The following is a 22,168-nucleotide window of genomic DNA, read 5'->3' as shown; positions in this document are numbered from 1 at the left end:
AAGGACGCGGTGTTTTTTTCACAGCTAAAACTCGCAAGAGTGAGTGCCTGTTCATGGCTATAGTTACGGAGAGGGATTCGTGGCAGCTAGAAGTGGGGGGTTTTCTACGCAAACACTTGTCTGTGTCGGAGTTGGGGGATCATTTCCTGGTCAGAAATTCTGAAGAGTTCCTACAGGGAGGAATCTTTAAGGGGACAACAGGTTTCTCAATTGACATGGAGGGCCTTTTCTATTCGGTCCCGCATGAACATCTTTTTGAGGCTGTCAGAAAAAAATGAGAAAAAAATGGAGAGGTCCCACATCGCAATGCGTGCGGTCTCTCAGTCGAAGGTTTTTTGGAGCTGCTGAACCACTACCTTAACTCCACTGTCGTTTCCTTCGAGGGAGAGCTGTTTGTGCAGAAACGTGGTATCTGTATCGGTTCCGCTGTAGCACCGGTACTGCGTGACATTTTTCTTGCAAATTGCGACAAGCCTATATCTGAAAAAATTCAACAGAAGGAACATGTTAAAGTTTTTTGTTACGTAGACGATTATTTGGTGTGTGTTTCCCGCCGTGCAATTGCTGATGATGAAGCGATCGCGGTTTTTTTAAAACTGTTCGCAAGCTGTGCTTTCGGCTTAAAATTCACCCACGAGACATCGGTTTGTGGTCGGCTGCAGTTTTTTGGATCTTGGGTTATATTTTGGTGCGGAGCATGCCTGCTGGGCGTATGAGCCCCGTCCCAAGAAAGGAATGTTGCCGTTCAGATCGGCGCACTACAAGTTCGGGAAGAGGGGCCTTGCTTTATCTTGCGTAAGGGCCGCGCTAAAGAAATCTTGCCCACACCGGATGAAAAACAGTTTTCAATCTCAGCTCAGTAGACTTGAAGAGGCAGGGTACTCCCGTTATGTTCTTCGAGATGTTTCAGAGACCTTAGCGAAAAATATGAAAAAAGACAACAGCGCAGTGAGCGAAACGGCTCCCAGGAGGGTAGATAGGCCTGTTGTCTTGCCTTACATTCACAAGATACCCCACAATCTGAAGAAGGGGGCCCATCGCTTTGACATACCAGTCGTTTTTTCAGCACCAAATGAACTATCTTCGCTGTGTAAAAGGATAAGCAGATTTGGAGAGGAATCGGATGTGCCGCAAGAGTCGTGCAAATAACGACATGTCACTAAGTTCCGCGAGTGCTCCACTAGCATCACGTACAAAATTCCCCTGTCCTGTGGTAAGGTGTACGTTGGCCGCACGGGGAGGTGCATTAATGATAGGGTCAGAGAGCATGCGTTGGCGATCAGGCAGTCCCGGTCTGGGCATTTAGCGGTCACTGTGACCGCTACGAACGCGGGCCCAACTCTGGAAGCTGCAGCCCCATCTTTGGTGACGACTGTGTCACAGGCCATTACAAAACAAAAACGGCCAGAGAAATTCACGAAGCCTTCCTGATTAGGTTCCACCACGACAATTTTTTTTTTGGCGCTCCCTCTTTGTCCTTGACTGATAAAGAATTCTACTATCTGAGGAACCAATGACGCTGGCATTTGAGGAGGAGGGAGGGGGGTGTTTTTAGACCATATCTTTGTGTTCTGCCAAGTGTGCCTGCATTTATATTTTTTTAAATATATATATATATTTTAAATTCTGTCATCGAAATAAACAATTCAGTTGAAAGTTACGCCACGTCTTGTCTAGTTCTCACTTTATTTTCGTCCTTGTTGTTTTGGCGTGTTACACCGTGACTCTTTAGTAGAATCCGTTTTTTTGCTAGCCAACCACTGCGGGTGGCAGGAATCAAATTGATCATTTTCTGTGTGAACAACAATATACTGAGAATTGTTTCGAAGCATGGGCATTTTTTTATAGTATGCTATGTGAAAAACTAAAGAGTTACAGAGGAATTACTTTTAATGACGACAAAAGATGAGCTATAATTTCGTAATTTATCTGTAGTTCTCCAGCTGCCCTAATCTACCACCCGTAGCATACATAGATAAACAAAATATTGCGATGCTTTTAATCGCCCATTGGGTGGCGTAATTAATCGAAGTGATGAGGACGCCGACTAGTGCGGAACAGTGAAGAACTTGGCAAAAACATTTGAGCGCCGTTTTGTTCTCCACAGCACTTTCAACAAGAGCCTCGTTCGAACATCACAAATGTGCCTGCGAATTCGGGAGCAAAATAATTAGGTACATTTGTTTTTAAATTAATTAGCTGGTATCATTTCTGAATACAGTAGTCCTTTTTGCACCCGTTTGTTACAACGCCATTATTCAGAGCGGATTCTGCTGGAAGATTCTTATACAAAAACTTGGCGGATGTGTTGATATCGTGGTAAGACAGCTTTGTTTCTCCAGAGGTGATGCTAATTCAAAGCAGATGCTGAAAGAAGAGCGCAAAGCTGTCGCTCCACTGGGAAAAATACTTTGAACATGTACAACGGGCTCTTTTATTCGTCCGTTCTGCAATATGCATGTAACGAATAATTCTTTTTTTTTTTTACAGATTTATTACGAGAAATTTGTAAAAATTCACTTATGCGGTTCGCGCAGGCGCGTTATGCGACCAATGGGACATTATGTGGGTGGCTAACCTTTGCGATAAGGTTACTCATTAATTAAAATTCGTGAATTAAATTTTTATTTCGTGAACATAAACATATGGTTCCAAATAGAAACTTAGAGAGCGTCATCGAAACCACTAATCGACTTTTTTAGAACGACTTGAAGCTCGCGGAAAACTCGGGGGCACACTAAAGTTACCACTTGTGAAGCAAGCGCAAAGCCAGGAGTGGCAGAACGCGGATGATTAGATCATTATCGCGTTCCGCAACTGCTGCAGCTCGGCGCCTGCTTCACGAGTGGAGAATTTGGCGCGCGCCCGAATTTCCCATGAGCTTCAGGTCGTTATAAAAAGACCCGATTTAGTGGTTTTCGATGGCGCTCTCTAAATTTCTAGTTGGAAGCATATGTTCATTTTCACTAATTAAAAAGTAAATAAACAAACTTTAATTACTCAGACGACTTATTTCAAAGATTAACCAGTCACATAATGTCCCCCTGGCCGTATAACTCACCTGCACAAACCGCATACGTGCATCTTTTACGGATTTTTGGTCATCAAGTTGTTCGAAGTAAAAAAAAAAAAGAAATCACCCAGTCTATATACAGGGTGTTCCACGAAAAGTGGACAAATTCAATATTGCGAAAACTACGCGTCTATACAAAAAAGGCGTTCGTCGTTTCGGTCCCGGGCCAGGAGCCTCATGCGTGCGGCAAGCATGAGGCTGCTGATTCAACACCGTCGCTGACGGGTTATTGGGCGTTGTGATGCTTACGGTTATCCTCTTGTTGCCCATAGTGTGTGCTGATTGGTGCGTCTAAAAAGGCGAGGTGACGACGAAAGGAAGAATGGACGAGATGGACAGATGGGTGTTGGAGCTGGTTCACGCAAGACTTGGAAACCGAATAAAGAGCTTTCCCCAGAAAGGCTGGCTCCCAGCCTCCCCGGGTTCCACAGCGCCAAACCGCATGCCGTGACTCCCCCGTTGCCTCCTAAACGCTCTAAAGCTCTCCATGCTCCTACCAGCCCGCTCCCAACAACTCGCTTTAAATTTATTGGGACAACAGGGCGTGCACTCGCGCGAAAGGGAGGGCTAGTTCCTGTCACGTGGGAGGGACGTCGCTAGGTCCACATACCAAGAGGAGAAAATCTCTACTCATGGGCAACCCACCGTCCGTTTCGTGAATAAGGCACGAACCGTTACCGTCTTTCTCAATATTTTTTTTTCTCCGGACGGGAAAGGCATTGGCATTGTTTGCCTTGCCTTCCCCGTCAACTTCGTCATCTTTTATTACTGTTTACTTTTATTCAGCACTCCTGCTATAACCGGCCGCGTGGAAGTGCGTCCGGGAGTGGTTCCCACTGAAGGTAATAGGGAGTTTTAGCGAGTCGTTTTTCGAGCCCATCGTTCCGAAATGACGAACGGTGCAGCTGGTCCGCTCCGTGACACCGTACGTGAAATTTGACACATCTTAGCGAATCGTGAAACTGGCGCAACCGTGTAAACGATGATGATGATTCTTATTTTTTTTTTTCCTTTGTCTTTTGTCTTTCTTGTTCCCCTTCTCCAGGGATTATTTTCATCATGATGACTCTGTTCGACGGTGGCGCCATCTTCTAGCAAACATGTGAAACATTCTGCAACTTGTAAATCCGTGGCGGCTGGTGTTTCCGGTGTACGACTGATGTAAACAAGACGACCGACGTACCATATGCCGGTCGCAATTTCAAGAACTGCGACTCTAGATAAAGTAGACAGTATCTGAGCGACCGTAAATGTATGGGGTGGTATTGTCATCTTGAAATTTAATAATCGTTTACGTTGTGTGCCGTCGAACCAAATCATTTCGTTCGCTCGCAGTCGCCACGGCAGCTAGACTGCCCGCAGATCACAAACTTTTACAAGCAAGCGCAGTTTACAGCATTACGATTGCTTACTATTATGAGAAGTCCTCGAAATGATTTGGTTCAACCTCTCAAATGAAGCATACTATACAGTATGGCAAATTGCCTCCCTATGTCCTAAGCTTAACGCTCGGCTGAGTCGGCAAAGTCAGTCGCCAAACTGACCGCCGTCTTGTTTTTACCCGAGTCGCGAACGGTGCTGGCTGCGTTTCGGTGACGACTCCAGCGGCCGGAAAGGGAGAAACGAACGAGAAGTCTCCCAACGCACCGAACGACTCGCGCGCGCATCCGCAGTGGCGTCGCCGATGCGTTCGAGGGCATACCGTTTGCGTGGAAACGACCCGCTAAAACTCCCTATTATGAGGATTTGCTACGGCTCTCTGAGCTGCTTCCACGGTGGGTCATTCGTACAGGTTCCCCCGCCCACTTTTCCTTTTTTAGTTCCGGGGGAGCTTGTCCTTTCAATGCGTATCCCTCACCTGTTCATTCTCGCGGAATGTTGACGATTTTGTTTGTGTGTGTTCTATGCAGCGCATCTCTCTCTCTCTCTCTCCCTCTTCGTCTTTGCGTATTATTGCTGTCTCGCGCCTCAGCTGCGGTAATTTATGTAGACGGCTGTCTGCTGCATAAACGCGACTGTGATGCTGTTTTTGATAGTACAGTGTACGACGCGTTTTATGGTAATGAAGGTGCAGAGCGCCGTGAGGTTTGCGAGGTAGGGATTCCATAAACGGCCAGCCAATCGTCTTTTTATTCTGTTTTGATTTGTAGTATTCCCCAGTGGTTTCCTATGGGTGTGTTACATTTCTTTTAGAGCACAATCATAATAGGTATATGCGCGAAGCAACTGACGTCTTGGTCTGCTGAAAATCAGTTTCTTTACATAATCAAAGCAGGTATATGTTTTATTGCTTGAGAGGATTAGAAGAAAAAAAAAAAACTACAAGTTAGCGTAAAAAACAGTATTAAATAAAATATTTTCAAAATTAAACCATTTATGCGTCGGAATGTACGACTACATTGAAATGTGTTTTCTGAGTTGAAAATAAACAACAAATCTCAGAATCATCGAAGATGTTCTTGAGGCTCTTGCCCGAAGCTCTGTCAATCCAGGCCCCTGTCACCGCAAGCACGCTGCTTAGTGGGACTACAGTGTGGTATTTTTACAATCGCCATGAGAATAAGAGCGAACTTCATTCGCACCTTTTAAAAAATGTGTGCCTTTGAAGCCAAATAGTTTATTTACTATTGTTCAATGAAGTGAATCAGAGCGAATGGTTTTACCTGCATACCGGGAATGAGAAATCTATCGTTGTTGAAGACCTTAGTGAACAGCCTAGTTCCTTTTTCAAATGTTTGCAAGTATGAGGCAGACCATCGGCCGAGACAAGAACGCGCCAAAACAGCGTTTTGCACGCAGCAAAGACGTTTGACACAAATCATGTCGTGGCATAGATGGTGGTGACAATTATGTGCTGCAAAGACTGGTAATTTAAAAGAACAGAAATAAACTACAAGGGCACACAAAAAAATTCAAAATCAGCTCGAGAGTTTTCAAAACGCAGCGAAAAGTTTTCTTTTGTATTTTTTTTTCTTTTTGGTCTAATTCTAATTCGCAAGACTGCTCAGTCGCAACCATTAATACTCACCGGCGTATTTCCCTGCTCAGTTGAACGCAGCAACTTCCGGCTTGTACATTCCGAGATAGAAAGAAACAGTGGCTACGTTAGAAGCGTGGAACCTCCTTTTATGGCAACGTCGCATCACGCGCTTCATTTTATCACAAAGCACGACAAAGGCAGAGATTTAATATATCGTGCTGTTGTTCTTGGTTGTTTCGTCGCGAAGGTAAACTGCATGCTACTCCAAAACGTCTAAAGTCCCGAGTACGGGAGTTGTCAGATCACGCCAGATATCAGGCGTCAAAAATGCCGCCATATCTTGCGCAATATGTTACAAAACGTTCAGTACGACGTGAGAATGTTTTATTGTTGTGTAAAATACTTTACCGAGCGGCTTGGCTTTTTCCCGTGTTTTCAAAATATAGGTTTTCATGTGCCCTAGTCAGCTGGCTTTAATACCAAACTTGGTTATTATTTGGAGTGGCGAAGATAGCGAATATGAAAAGTCTTACATATATATTCTTTCAAAAACTTTGCGACGAAAATGGGTTCTAACTGCAGTGACATATATTTATTATTTTTGTTAAATATCAAGGTGAACAAATACTTGGAGGATACAAGGTACGCTCCAACCACTGAAACTGGTGGAGAGATTATAATTTTTTATTGCAACTACTTAAAAGTTTTCACTTAAAATAAAGAAACTAACAGCGAGATTAATTTCAGCGCTATGTATACTATTTTGTATTTCATCGCCTATATAGCATGCTATGTTTTATTCCGTTAATTATAACCTTGCGCAATTGCGCCCTTATTTTTTGTGGGAGGTCTGCCTAAAGCAAAGGAAGCTACAGATTTTGGGGCCATGTATCATATTCGTAAGCTTCGGTGCTAATTAAATATCTCCATTTTGGATCTGCTTCCTGCTGTCTGAGGCAGCTCTTCGGAGCTCTTAAAATTTACATCGGCAATCTGACCAACATCAACAGTTTGAGAAAAAAAAAAAGCTGGTATTTATACACACCGTTAAAATGCTTGTCGTGCATATTGAATGCACTTGCGTCGGCATAATATTAACTATTTCAGAAGCAGCTGGAAATATTATTAGTAATCTCTTTGCGAAATCCTGAATTTGGTTCCTTTGAAATGAAGGCTTGAAGCTTTTAGTTATTTTTGTTCTATGAGAACATTTGCTGACAAGTTTGCGTTACATCGTTCAAATATTCCAAGAAATCTGTTTGTTTTTCGGAAGAATTTATTTAATGATGATATACGCGCATTGCAGGTAGAGAATTGTCCAGCTCATTTCAAGAATTGCATCAGGCCGTCCTATTGCGTGCCTTTCACCCTCCACTACATAGCTCCGGCAGTTATACCGGAGGGCCGTCCTCCTTTTAGAGCTGGGTCTGTTTTCTCGACACTCTCATACAAAGGAGCCTGCTAATGTTTATATCATCTTCAGGATGCTGTCTCTTGTGTTCTAGTTTGCTTTCACCATCTAATGCCAAAACGCGGTTGATCTTGAAGGCCCAATTGTAACTACGCGAAAAAAAATACCCCAGATTTAGTTTCGCAACGTGGTACTGGGCGTTTATTCTCCACCCGATTTTGCCTTTCGTGTCTGCAGAAATCCGCAAGCTAAAGCTGGGTTCCATATAATAGCCCAATGGGATATAATTAATAATTTGACTTATTAGGCCGTGGCAGAATTTCTGCCAACGAATGGTAAGATAGGGCGAAATGTTTTTTGGGAACTGTGGCTATTCTCGAGCCGACTGCCTCAGGCTAATGATTCCTTTAAAGAAAAGAGGTTCACCTAATAAACGTGTCTCAGAAACACCCTCACGACCACATTTAAGAAAAGGAAAGAACACAACAGAATAGTGTTACGCTTATTTTTTAGAACTCTGCTCCACAAAACGCGAAAAGCTACCACACACACACGAAAAAAAATAGCTAGAACACGCCACCTATGGGCCTTTCCTCGAAACGTAGGAAGCCTCTTGAGATCTTCCGAGCCCCCTGGGAATTCGAAACCTGTCTCCCATCTCATCCCTTAATCTTGCTTTCCTCATTTCCACCTCACTACTTCCCTTTCTTCCCCAAACCCGCAGTCCAGAAACTCCCAAGAAGCCGCTAAGTGATCCTAAGTTCCCTCGCCGAGGCAGTGCGGCCATCGCCTCTTAAAGATTGCTTTCGTCGCTATATAAATAATTGCATGAAAAACCGAAACCCTCACCGCCGACCATCACTAAAACATCCCCCATCCCAATGTATCGCCGAAAGAACGGAGCTACGAAAAGGCAGACTTCCCTGTCAACTCCAGCACGGAGGAAAAGCCCTTCCTGACATTGAAAGTTCCAGGGCACGTCGAGCGGGATATCATTCATTGACGTTCCTGTGAACTCAATTACTCACGAAGACTTCTTTAAATTGAATTACCTGTTGACGAGACCCGCTTGGACAGACGCCTCATGTACTCTTTCAAGCGCCTCACGTACAGCGTCAGTAGTATACCCAGAGGTTTGGTAAACGTTTTGGGACATATTATATTGTCGTGGACGGAAAACGGCCGACGAAGTATCAACGTGAAAAAATGAACGTTTAATAAGACCAACTTGTGATTACAAACTAAAACAAAAGGGACAATCAATGCTGCCTCCACGACAGAGAGTTGTCGGGCGCGAAGAAGCGCGCAACCGCTGTATGCTGTTTTTTACAGAATCGGTACGTTCAAGAATGTTGTGCACCAATATACCGATAACCGACGAAAATAAGCTGGAACATTTCAGAAGCGTTCAAAATTTGAAAGGAAAGATCCGGGCTAAGCGTTGTTCAAACCCCATTCCTCCGCGTCCGGGCAGCCGCGTGCATTGTTACTAACACCGCCACGGAAGGCGGTAATAAGTTGAGCAGTGGTACAGTCAGCACATTTACTTCCTCAAAATTACGAGGCAGCTATTCGCGTTATGTCGAAAGTGCTTCTGAAACTTCTTCATTGGGCGTTCTGTTTCCGTGCGCCCATGTGATTGGGTCGCTCTGGTCACTAGCCAATCACTGAGCGTCTCATAGTCTCTCCGCAGCCAATAATATTGGGAAACTATAAGATATAAACGCTGAAGCGCCAATCACGAAGCAAGAAGCATGAATATGATAATTAGTCGCTTGCCTTTTGTGCACCCTTGTGATGGGCGCCCTATAATGCTCAGCGAACGATAGACCAGCGGCTCCTGCATAATAGACAAGTGCGGGATCTATATAGTACGTGAACAGAAAACGAGCAACACTGTGGCGTCCAAAAGGCTTGCGGGTACACTAAACACGTCACACGAATACATAAACACTAAAGTTGTCATGCTCAAAAAGCTAAAACAAAAGTACGCGGTCGTTGATTTTTGTTTCTTTGGCACGCGTCGGGATGGTCGTTAGCTATTCGCGACTCCAGCGAACTATAGAGGGCGTGCTGCTCAGGCAAAATGGCCGACGAAAGGAGGTCGCTTTCGTCGTTCAGCACGTGGACAACCACAAATTCCTGCATTGCAGCATAAAATCAGAGTTACATTTGAAAGCAAAGCGATTTGTCGACGGTAAAAACCTTCTTCTAGTCATTACGTAGGAATGACACGGCGCAATCATAAAAATAATTACTGGAAACGATGTTTGTTTCTACGCTGCCTACGAGACCAAGCAGCGATAGCAGACGACGGAGTCGCAACGACCTCCTTTCCTGAGCTTCTCAGCGCTGCCGCTACGCGGCGTCGATTTCGCTGGAGTCGCGAATAGGGAGTTCCTAATATATGAAACGGTATCTGGATGGAAAGATTCACTTAGAAAACAAACCAAAAAGTAATGAGAGAAAGCTTTGAACAAAGAAAAGTAAAACCAAACCCGTGGGAGATAATATTAGAATTGAATAGTTGGCGAGTCTCTGCCCCACACTCGGCCTGACTTCGGGGCACAACCCGATATTTGCTGGTGCCATTTTTCTTTACAGCGATAGCTGTCATGTGCTCTCCCACCACTATAAACGATGTCCGTTGTCAATGTTGTAGTTGTCGAAGTTGCAGTAACTGTAGTTGTGCATGTTTTAGTAGTTCATGTCGCAGCAATTTTTGGTTGTTATAGTTCGCGGTGTAGAGTGTCCGTCGTCGATGTTGCCAGATCCTGGAAAAAGATCGCCGCTGACCGCAGGAATCGAACCTGGGTCCGCTGCCTGCGAAACGGAGGCCTTACCACTGAGTCACGCCGTTCACCAACACGCTCTATATTTCAAATCTTTGAAGCACCTGATATCCACTGCACGCGCTCTAGAAAAAAAAAAAAAAAAAAAAAAAACTAAAAAAAAAGCGAAATATTATTGTAGCACTGTCAATGACAAGAGCTTGTGCAGGGAGGTGCGCTTTCACGCACTCCGGGAAAAAAAGACACAAAAGAGTTTCGAATTGTGAGATATCTACATTGCTCCAAACGCTTTTGTTCACGCAACCCAGTGTGCATGAATGCGACCCCGATTCCCTAACGGCTTCATCGTGACTTGTCGCAGCTATCGCTGTGGCTGCACTGTGGATTAACACCGATACTGCTCAATATTTTCTCTTGAAAATTTGTTCTACGAAGGAGAGAGAGAGAGAACAAAAACTGCGAGCAATCTAAATTAACAATGACCACAACATTGATAAGAGAAATTCTGTTTTGATGGAGAGCAGCCGTGTGGTGGTTGCGGTGACTGCCGCCGAACGGACTTGCACGCTATTGATTGACAGGTCTTATGCTTTGTTTCGGTCATTGTGTCCAAAGACTGGGGTGGTGCAGGTTATTTTGACTCTGATACAGCTTTGTGTGTTCCATGCTGTTTGATTTTCGTGTTTTTTTTGTTTGTTTTGTTTTTAGGGCCTAAACTTTTCAATTATTACTTCAGGTCAATACGTATCGAAGAAATTCCGAGAACGACAAACAGGTATCTAAAAAAAAAATACATTCAACCCTTTTACTTTGGCGAAGAAGGAAGAGCAGCGGAGCTGTACTACGTGCCGCCGTCGCTAATAGATGGCGGTAGATGTTCAGAGGGTTGTGTCGAGATTGATTTGTCTACGACATTGGAACTGAGAAAACTAACCTCAACAACTCCGCTAAAAAAGGAAAACATGTACGTCACTGGTGCTTAGTTTTCTGCTTAGTTTTTGTCGAAGCCACTTGCATGCAGGAATTAAAGTTATCGCTTCGTAGCGCCCAGTATAAAGGTTTTAATCATATTCACTATAATGAGGTTCAGAGTATATCCATAAAACACATTATGCCCCAAAATATTATATGAAAAGGGTTGGTTGAAACGTATTAGTTAATTAGCGAAATTATTAACCTATTTCTTTTTCTTCATGTCTTTAGTGCCCATAGCCACAAACCGAACCCTAGTTAAAAATGGATAATTAAATTTCTTATAAATAGAAAAAAAACAGCCCCTATTAAGAAAAAAACTGTATAAAATGTATAGTCGTAGTAATCGTTTTTGCTTTTTAACTTGTTCAGTTTTTATTTTATTTTCATAAACGTAAGCTACGTCTCGAACATCTGTGCTATTCTATCTTATATTTCAATTGATTCAAGGTTGGAGTCTTCGACACTAAACGAAAGCAACAGAAATGACGATTTACTTTCTAAAATTATGAGCTTCTTCTGCACAAAGCCATTTCTAAAAATAAATTTGAAGTAGGAGTATCTTGTAGCGGAGATGACTTACCACTATTGTGGGGTAGTTTTGAAAAGGGGCTTTTTCATATCAGATATACTTCGCCCGAACAATGGAAAACCGGAGCATCGGTAGGGTCGGTACAAAAGCAAGCACAATGATTATTTCTGGAGCTTCGTCTTTGCGTTTGTCCTATCCTTTTCCACTATTTAGTGTTGCAACGTTTTTATTTAATCAGCTTGTTTGTATTCTTACCTTAACTCCGCTGCTCACACGTGGCAAACGTGGGGCGCATGTCTTTAATCTGTTTCTTCGCAACATATTTGTATGGTTTTTAGTTGCGGGACTTTAGTGGACCTTGATTTTAGTAGAATAAGGGTTGCGTGACATTAACAAAAAAAAAAAAAAAAAGGAAACGTGCCGCGAAATAATGTAGACCGGAAACGTCCAACCATTTCATACTGTGTTAGTTTTTTTTTTCTTTCCTGATATCAAACAACTTACAAAGCTGCTGCTAGCGTATCCTTAAAAAGCATGTTAATGGGGAATGCAATCGATTTCAAAATTCAAGCACTCTATACCCTCGGTTAATACAACATAATATCTAGACTACAAAAACAACATCAGCATTTTTCACAACATGCAGATTGAATAAATAGAACACTTTGGCCAATCGGAGAGCCATCATTTTCACTCAACCTCCTACCCCAAGTCGATCAGTGTTATGGCAAGATAACGAAGCATATACCTTAAGGGAAAATCGGGTGCTTCGCTATTTCAGATTGGGAACTGCTTTTCTTTTTGAAGATGACAGTCATGAATAAGGAAAATTGAATGAAGCACCGACCTAGACATGTCGGTTGCCGTATAGACCACAACGCTGTTTACTAGCAAGCCCACCTGTGCCCACACCAGGGGCGGGCAGTGCGCTCGCGCAGAAATCATATTCGCCTGAGAGAAAGCGTCTGCGCATGTGCAGTACCGACAACAGCGCCCACGCAGTGGCGTGACGTCAGAGTTGAGTTGGTGTATACCCGAGACAGAAAGTTGAACTGGCATGTAAAGTAGTTTAGGGGCAAGACTGCAGCGACACTTCAGCTCAGCATGCATCATTTTCGCATAGATGGAAACACTGATGCAAACAAGCTCGCCGATTTTCGCTACCGTACTGCCGCGCATGGTGCTAGTTTGATTACATCTGGGCACGTAATATCAGAGTGTACTAAAGCGTTCTCGACATGAAAAAGGCTTACTCCTCTAACGAAGACCCTGCACACTCTTCCTATGCATTTCTCACAATAGTTCATGTTTTCATTTCGGGGCGGAGCCACTGATCATGTGAGCTTACTTTGACTATGAGTATACTGTACAATACGTCTTTTGTTATTGGAGCGCGATGGCTAAATCCACCAGGAAGTACAGACTTCTCGGTCATATGCGTGTTGATAAATAGTTAGAACTAAATACGAAATATCTATCGCCAAGATATATCTTGTGCATACGTTTAGATTAAAATATCGGCCGTTTGATGAACATAGCAATACAGCTTGTTCAACTTATCAAAAGAGTCTGGTGTAATAATAATCAGATGAGCATTGCGAATTTAACAAAAAATACGAAGCATGACATTTTATGAACTAAAATTGATTTTTTTTTTATGTCCACATGGACATCAGGTCTACATGGGCATTGGAAGGACGATAATCATCCGCCAAGCAATTTTGTTCTCAGACCTCTAAGACAACCGAAGGGTCTACCTAGAATTTCTTTATATGCTACACGCGTGTTTATAATCACAACCAAAAAACGAATAGTAACATAGTTTTTCAATATGTTTTAATTATGAAGCCCTAACCAAGTGCGTTGGACTGAAACGTGACGGAAACACAACCATCGTGCACACTTGAAAACTAACGCGACACAGATTACACAAAGAAGTGGGGCTCCATTTATCATGGGATCTAGAGATAAAAATAATAATGCGGGTCGTTTACGACTCACCCAAAAGTAAAACGTCGGCTTCCATCGGTGCGTAAAGAACGAAAGACGAGGGCGACGTTCCTTCCTGATCCATTAGAGTAGTCCTGGACTCATCTACAACAGAGCTCCACTTCCTCTCTGCCCTTGAAGGGCAACTGCATTCGCGAAGTATGCTTCTAAGTTGCGGTGTTCGTTTTTAATATTTAGGTTGCATGAGACAGCCAGAAAGGTCTCAATTGCGTCTTTCCGTAGCACACGGAAAACTAATATAAAATGCTTGTATTTTAGAAGGAGGTTCTCGGGCCAGATTCCCAAGTTCACCCTTTTATCGACTCCGCCGGTTCACGTGAGTTAGTGGAAATGGGCTGCTGTTAAGGGCGTGCGGCGAAGTTGCTCAAATGGCAATAGCCATGCGATATTTCTAAAATTCCGATTACTAGTAAAATAAGAAATACGGCATATGATTTATTCCACTTACGTACTACAAAAAAAAAAAAACAAAAAAAAAAAACAGGATGCCACAAATGAGATTCTGAATAATTTTGGACATTCTAAGTCACTATACCTTATCAAGTGAATGTGCCAATATCACGTAATATCTGCTGGAACATCAATAGCACGCGAGGAAAAATCATTGAAGCAATGAAAGGCAAGAACAAATATTTACTTGTGTTTTGCATTTAAACTTTGATATGGTCGTTAAGCTGTTCAAATCTAGTTTTATTAAAAAAAAATAACTTTAAGAAATTAGATTGAGTGGCATGCACTCGTGTTACTTTGATTTACGATATTAAATAGTACACTTGGGGTATACTTTTACCCTAGTTCAGGACAATATACATTTATCACAAATACTTGCACGGTACTAGCGAGTCAAGGATAACATAAGTGTTTATTCAACATTTCAAACACAATATGGATGAAATTTATATCCGCTATCAACGAATCACGAAGAATGACTGCGTTTACGGGGGGGTCAAGAACAAAGAGAGTCAATAATATAAAGGAATGGTGAAGAACACATTGTGCAACTCGTTCTTGAGATCCCTATTCTGTCTGACGTCATTCTTTTTTCAAATATTTAAAGCACTGCAAAAGAATACCACACCCAGGTCATAATTAAAGCCCAGCACCTCCTCTACTTTACGTTTCGCAACACCCTTGAAGTCCACCCTGGATTTAACATATATATATTGAAAAGCTGAATAAGTAGAAAAAGGTAAAGGCGTTGAAATGATTTATGCTACCTTCAGAACCCATAGGGTCAAAAGGAAAGAAGAAAACAAAAAGAGTAATGAACAGATTCCTTAAGCCGGCCGACTGTTCAAGAAGGGTAGCAGAAATAGCGCAATCTACAAATTTTGGCGCGTCAAGGACTTTAGAATTTCAAACTGACAACTCTGATACACATATATTCAGTTTTAGTTTCATGTGAACCGTTATCGATTGGGCAACGTCTTTAATGCCCGGAATACTGAACATTTTGGGATAGCAGCACTGTCCCAACGACCAATGCCATCACAAAACGTCAACATTACATTATCACTGTTTTTTCTCTTTCTTCTTATTTTAGTTTTAATTCTTGAACTCATCGAGCCGCAGTGCACTGCGCACATCGAACGTCTCACCACCACGACCACCGGCAGACACCTACTGGATAGCCTGGGCATTCCATATGAGAAGACCTTTGGAGACAAGCTCTCGATTCCCGCCGAACTACGGAAAAGCATCCACGTTCCACCGTTCCTCATGAATATCTACCCACTATACAATGAGAAGCGCAGGGAGCTGCGAGTCCAGGGGCTCGAGAAACAATTTGGAGAGGATCCGCCCGACTGCGGGGCACAGGTGGCGGACATTCCCACGTAGCGGCGGGATCAAACCGGCCACGCGCACATCGCGTGCACCGCCTCGATATGGCGGATCAGAGGCGGTGCACGGACAGTCGCTGGCTGCACTCAAGCGCCACCGGTGCTGGTTGGTTTTCTGTTAGTATTCTTCATCCTCTCGTCAATGTCCAATTAAATGCTGTTTCTTGTTGTTGAAACCGTTGGCTCCGTGTTATTCCTCTGGGTCGGGTATGCAGCAAGGCAAGCCGACCACAATTGTCACATCCCACCTCGTGACGAAAGCAGAATTGGCTTTCACGATTGAGAATAGGTGTCCATCTGGAGTTCAATTTATGCCTTGAAAATAACATTGGTAGTTAAGATATAAAAAATGAGCTTATCAATGAGGTTGCTAAGTTAGTACGAAAAATCACGAATGAAATACTGCAAAAAATAAAGATAGGTAATTTAAGTAGAGGTATTATGACCTATCTTTAGAAGCGACTGAATTTATGTTTAAGACAAAACATTTGTTGCGTGTGACGTACCCTACGGCGGCCAGTTATCACTCAAAACAGTGATTTCTCTAACACCCCCCCCCCTTACGGGGGTGTACTCCCCCCCCCCCCCTTGTTTTTCAAAAGGCACCCCTTTAATTTAAAACGACGCCCTTAATCTCAGTGCGCCCCCCCCCCCCCCCCTAACCCACCTAAAAATTTAAACACCCAAGCTAATTTCAATTCCTGGGGAAACTCGTGACTCAAAAACAACGACAAAGAAATAGCAGCTGAATGGAAGGACATTTTTTGTTTACCTTGGATAAAAAAGGAAAAAGAAAACAGTAAGCTAAAAATGTTTTTTTTTACAGTTTTTTAACAATAAAATTATCCTGTCACATAAAAAAAAACTGCCAGTAGAAAAAAGGCCACCCTCAGAATTTCTGTATTAGGTGTTGGATTTATTTATGGGATTAAATCAATCAAATCGGGCGACTGACTAGGCTTCTGGCCTAATGTGTCAATGATGCTCTTTTTTGCTTGATGCAGAAGGCGTCATGAAGCGATAGTCTAGGGTGCTGTTTTTCTGCAATCGTCTTGACAAGGCCCGTCTTTTAAAGGACACTAGGATGGACACGCACTTTCACGCTGTATATTTTTCTTCTATGCTCGATTACTCTATGTGGTTCTCACAAATTAACATTTTTTTACAGTTCCAGGGGAGACCTTTTTAATACAGTTCACTTCCGACCCCGTGTCTATCAGAAATGTGGCCCCTTTCAGAGGAAATTTGTTTTCCCTTCGCAAATAGGAATCTATGGTGCCAGGACTTAATATCCTCGATAGACATTGCAGTTTCATTTTTTTATAGTATATATCAGCCGAAATTCATAAAGTTTTGTCATAATTACAATTGCGGTTATTGGTTTACCATATACACAATTACGAAGGTGTCTTGTTCTGATTTTATGCGTATATCCTAAACCATGGAGTGTAATCCCAGAGGTGTTTTTTTTTTCGATTTCAGCTGAACACATATTCCCAACCTGACGAATTTAAAAAAAAAAATTTTGGCTCTCGTTACTTTTGCTGAGACGACCGTTATAGCCTTTCATTTTGACTCCACACAGATTCAGTATAGGAGTAAGCGATTGGTAAAGTACTGCCAATGTTGTTAATTTATTCATATTCCCCTGGCGGCCGTAAAAATAAGGGCTCAAACAATGCATTCCGTGTAAAACCAATAAATGAATATTCAAATTCATTTCTCCTCCATAATTCTGCATTCATATGGAATTAAAGATAGCTCTTTGTACATGAGGTCAATAAAAATAATTTCTTCTAAATTGGGAGAAAAAATTATGAGACATTTTATCTCTTGATGGGAAAAACATTCCTAGCGAGATTTACATTTTAGAGGTATGTCTTAAACCGTTGCAACCCTTTTATTCATGAACACAAAAAGACAGCTGTCACCTTAGTGCTAAGGCAAAACAAAGATCAGGCCGTAATCATTATGAAGCTGTTCCCACACAAGGTAGCAAGCTCGATTCAAACTCCAATAATTCCAAGTTGTTCTAGTCAATTTCCATAAAAGTTTGAGGAACTGAATCTCGCCTCCGTCATTCCAAAAATCAGACCTGGTGTTTCTATCTACAGTGTGTCCCCCAAAAATATTTACAGGGTTTATTTTACCTCGAAAATAAATTACGTATTGCTGAACACTCATTCTTCAATCAAAGCTGGGGCTAGAGGTCCGAACTAGATGTCAACAGGTTCAGCAAGAAAGAATCAATATTTTGTTAAAAAGTTATAAGAAATTTTCCAAAAATTTTAAATGTGAAAATGCTGGCCGACGGAACTCTCGAATGCATGGAGCTCTACGGACACCTTTGCTACAGCAGGACGCTCACTAGGATTCGAGAAAGGTGCTGCTGGCCAAGGCAACCGAAGACCGTTCTCGACTACACTCAATCATGCCACAAGTGTCAGCGACGCAAGAAACCGCCGACGAAGCCGTCTGGACCTTTTCATCCGATTGCTCCCCCGTCCACGCCACTCCAGCCGATACGAATGAATTTACTTGGCCTTTTCCCGCCGTCAAAGTCGGGAATCCGCTGATAATTGTCGCCACAGATTATCTCACATGGTAGCCGAGACGAAAGCACTTCCATCAAGTAGGGCTGTTGAAGTCGCCAAGTTTTTCATCGAGGCCCTTGTCCTCCGGTATGGCGCCCCCGAAGTCCTCCTTACAGACCGTGGACTATTGGTCATGGTCCAGCTGACGCAAGAGATCCTTCGTCTCAATGGCACTGGCCGCCGTCGAACCACTGCGTACCATCCGCAGACAAATGGACTATCAGAACGGCTAAAGAAAACTTTCGCCAACATGATTTTCATGTATGTCGAAGTAGAGGACAAGACTTGGGACGAGGTGGTCTGCAAGCACCGTCTGCTGGCACCGTAAATATTGAACTTTGTCAGCGGTCTTTCTTTTTTGTTGTTCTTGTTTTGCAGCACTTGCGTTGCTACACAACTTCACCGCTAGTACGCTGCACTTCTGCTGCACATATATGTTGTAAAGTATTAAAAGCAGTGAGCAAGATAGGTTCTTCGTGTGTCGCACACTACAAAAAACATTTTAAGGCTTAATAAAATAAACGCACTGGTCACATATCTCATCAAAGTAAAAAAACATAGGTCCGCTCACATAAACAATAAAAAAAAATCCTGATTTTAGTTTTTGCTGTAAGTTACAAGCATTTTCCGCTTCATCGCGCTATCAAAACTGCAGTGCCACCAAGTGCTTTTTAGAGCCTCCGCTTTGGTTAGTAACGTCAGCACTTGGGGGATGTGTTTCGCTCATTTTTGCAGTGGTCTGCGGATAAAATAAACGCAAATTTACGCTGATTTTACCTAAAACACAAAGAGGCTGTGAAGAGCCATTTTTCACGTTTAGTAAATAGAGGAATGGAACGGAGCTGTTCAGTAATTCGAGGAGTGGGAACGAGCTGTTAAGAATGGAACCTTCGGCGACCTTCTTCCGAGTTTCAACGCTGCGGAAACGAGTCAAGACGAGTCCGGGACCGTCGCCCGCTTGTCGGGGCCTGCGCGAAACGAGTCCCGACGAGTCTGGGACCGTCGCCTGCGTGACGGGGCCTGCGGCAACAAGTCTCAACGCGCCCGTGACCTTGGCGGGACGTGTGTGTGTGTGTGGTGGTTGGTGCGCTCGGGAAAGGGAGAGAGGCATGGCCTAACTGCGGAGAACTTTGGCTACGTCGCACTGGACGGCGGACTTTTCTGCGTCGCACTTGACGGCGGGTTCCTGCATCGCACTGGCTGCCCTGGCGGAGAGTGAGGGAGAAACGGACCCTATATAAGGCGGAGCGCGAGGCTGCTCCGTTGTTCTCTCGGATTTGACGACTGTATCGCTACCATGTAATTAAACCCTTCGTTACGTTACCAAGTCTCCCACCTCCACTGAACCCCTGGGTTCTTCACTTCGGGGAATGGACGTCGTCTCGAGCCAGGAAGCTTCCGGACGTGCGGCCTAAACCCCGCCTCGAACAACTGGTTGGCAGCAGTTGGGATCGGACCATGCGACATCGTGCTACATCTGTGGGTGAGCGTTTGGACTTTGCTTTGAGATTCGCCAGGCTTCAGATTATGGGTAATTAATTTTGAACTGCTGGGAATCCTTAGTGTTTGACTCGTGCGCTAGGTTTTTGTACAACCTCGCGACAAGTTTTAGAACAAAGCCAAAGCTAAAAAGCAGCGATCATGGATCTAATGAGGTTACTGAGAACAGATTTACTCTGTTTATGTGAAGAATTGGGTGTGGAGGTGGAGCAAAAGATGAAGAAATCTGAGATCAGTAAAGCAATTTCAGAGAGCGCGGAAGCAGAGGATATTAAAATTGCGTGGGAATTACTTCAGAACGCTAAAAGTGAGGCTGCAGCAAGAGAGGAACGAGCGCAGGCTGCAGCGAAAGAGGAACGAGAACGAGCGCAAGCTGCAGCGAAAGAGGAACGAGAACAGGAGCAGGCTGCAGCGGCAGAGGAACGAGCGCTAAAAAGGCTAGAGCTCGAAATTGAACAACAGCGATTAAACTCGCAGAACAGTAGAGTTGGGGCTCCGGTACGAGCAAGTGAGGCCGAGTCGTATCAAATGAAGAAGCTCCTGCAGCCGTTTAAAGTTGGGGAAGACGTGGGCCTATTCTTAGTTAACTTTGAGAGGACATGTGAGAAGTTGAGCTTCGCCCCAGAAACGTGGCCGCAACGGCTTTTGACTTTGTTGCCCTGTGAGGCTGCAGAGGTTGTCGCGCGCCTTAATACTAGAGACGCGGACGACTACGACAAGGTGAAGTCGAGCCTTTTGAAGCGGTATCGCCTTTCTGCCGAGGCGTTCCGTCAAAGGTTTAGAAACGCATCCAAAAAGAGCAGCGAGGGCTACTCGGAATTCGCGTACGGGCTTAAAACCAACTTGATAGAATGGTTGAAGAGCGAGGAAGTGTACAAAAGCCGAGACAAGGTTGTCGAGTGCGTGTGCCTCGAACAGTTCTTTCGTAGCATTCCGCAGTCAGTCAAGCTCTGGGTGCAGGATAGGGTGGGAGTCGACTCTGTCGAAAGGGCTGCTGAGCTAGCCGAAGAGTACGCAACGCGTAGAAAGCTGAGCGGAGAGGACAGCGAACCCAGCCGGAGCGATCAGCGCAAGCCCTTCCGACAGGGAAACGGCTCGCGAGAAAAAAGGCCCGAGAAGCCAGAAACAGGACGAAAGGTCCCAGAAAAGAGCGGAGATCCCTCGAACGGAGATCCCTCGAACGGAGATCCCTCGAACGAAGACGAGGCACGGAAAAGCCAAAAAGGGCAGTTCGAGGCAAGGAAGCCGTTCCTGTGCTACAACTGTCAGGAGCCGGGACACACAGCGGCCAGGTGTAACAAACCGCGGGTTGTGTTCTCGTACGTGAGCGGTAGTGACAGGGACCTGGAGCTTCTTCGTCCCTATCTTCACGTGCTCCAGGTAAACGGAAAGCCGTGCAGGGTGCTTCGTGACAGTGCAGCGACGATGGGCGTTGTTCATCCGTCGTATGTGACGACATCCGACTTTACTGGAAAGGTAGTTTGGATCAAGCAGCTGCTCGAGAAGCACAGTGTCTGTCTGCCTATGGCGAGAGTAAGGATAACTGGCCCGTTCGGAGAGCTAGTGACAGAGGCGGCTGTCTCTCAAACAGTCCCGTTGGAGTATCCCTATTTGTTTTCTAACCGGTCAGATTTCCTGCTGCGCGAAAGGGGTCAACAACTGGGAGGAGGACTAGTTCAGTCGTGTACGAGGTCCAAATCGCGTCAGCTCGCCCGTTTGTTAACGAGTGATCCAGAGCGAAAGGCAGCTGACGGGGAGCAAGCACTCCCAGAGTTGGAGGCAGAGAAACGGGATGAGGGGGTCCGGGTTGTAGAACAGCCCGACCTCGTGGCACCAGAAAGCGTACGCCGTCCCAACGCGCCGGCGAAAAAGGCGGAGGAAGACGGGATCATCAAAGGATCTCTCGTAGCTCCGGCGTCACGTAACTTTGGTCCTCCGTTACGAGTAGACAGAGCGTCTTTGACAGTTGAGCAGAAGAGCGACCCTAGTGTGTCAGGGTTTCGCGGTACAGCTCAGGAGATTGCTAGGACCAATGTGACGGGGCATGAAAAAGGCGGATTGTTTTATCGGCGCTATAAGGACCGCATTTTCACGTCTAGAAATCACGTGAAAATCGATCACTATGACTTCAGCGTAAGAAAGAGGAAAGGCAAATTTAACAGCAATGCCGATGGGTTGAGCAGATTTTTCTGATATCACCAAAAAGAGTAGGGATGATCTCAGAGCTTTTCGTCATCCACGGGAATGAGGATCAAAGTGGGGGCACTTCGTTAAAACCCCAAAAGACCTCACAAATTGCGAAGAGTTTTTGTCTTTTTGTATTTTGTTCATAGTGACCTCTTTGGAAAAATGAGTTTTGCTTTGGCGACAGCGGGTCTCGATACCCGAAATTGTCCTAAGGTTTTAAATTGCATTGTTTTGGCAAATTTTGGTAATCCGTAATCCAGTCTGGCGGGTCTCTGG

The 22,168-nt window shown here is 44.2% G+C and overlaps 1 protein-coding gene across 1 annotated transcript; it reads left to right on the top strand.

Annotated features, from left to right (window-relative positions):
- Positions 1-20,047: 20,047 nt before the first annotated feature.
- Positions 20,048-21,910, top strand: LOC120850578 (the record flags this gene model as incomplete). The annotated part of the gene is made up of 1 exon (XM_040223107.2): positions 20,048-21,910. A coding segment is annotated over one exon (1,851 nt), but the record flags the coding sequence as incomplete, so codon positions are not given.
- Positions 21,911-22,168: the final 258 nt, after the last annotated feature.

The sequence above is a fragment of the Ixodes scapularis genome, unplaced genomic scaffold, assembly GCF_016920785.2.
Source record: "Ixodes scapularis isolate PalLabHiFi unplaced genomic scaffold, ASM1692078v2 PGA_scaffold5__190_contigs__length_132052651, whole genome shotgun sequence".
NCBI lineage: Eukaryota > Metazoa > Arthropoda > Arachnida > Ixodida > Ixodidae > Ixodes > Ixodes scapularis.
The sequence above is the reverse complement of the archived record's forward strand: the minus strand, read 5'-3'. Positions and strand labels throughout refer to the sequence as shown.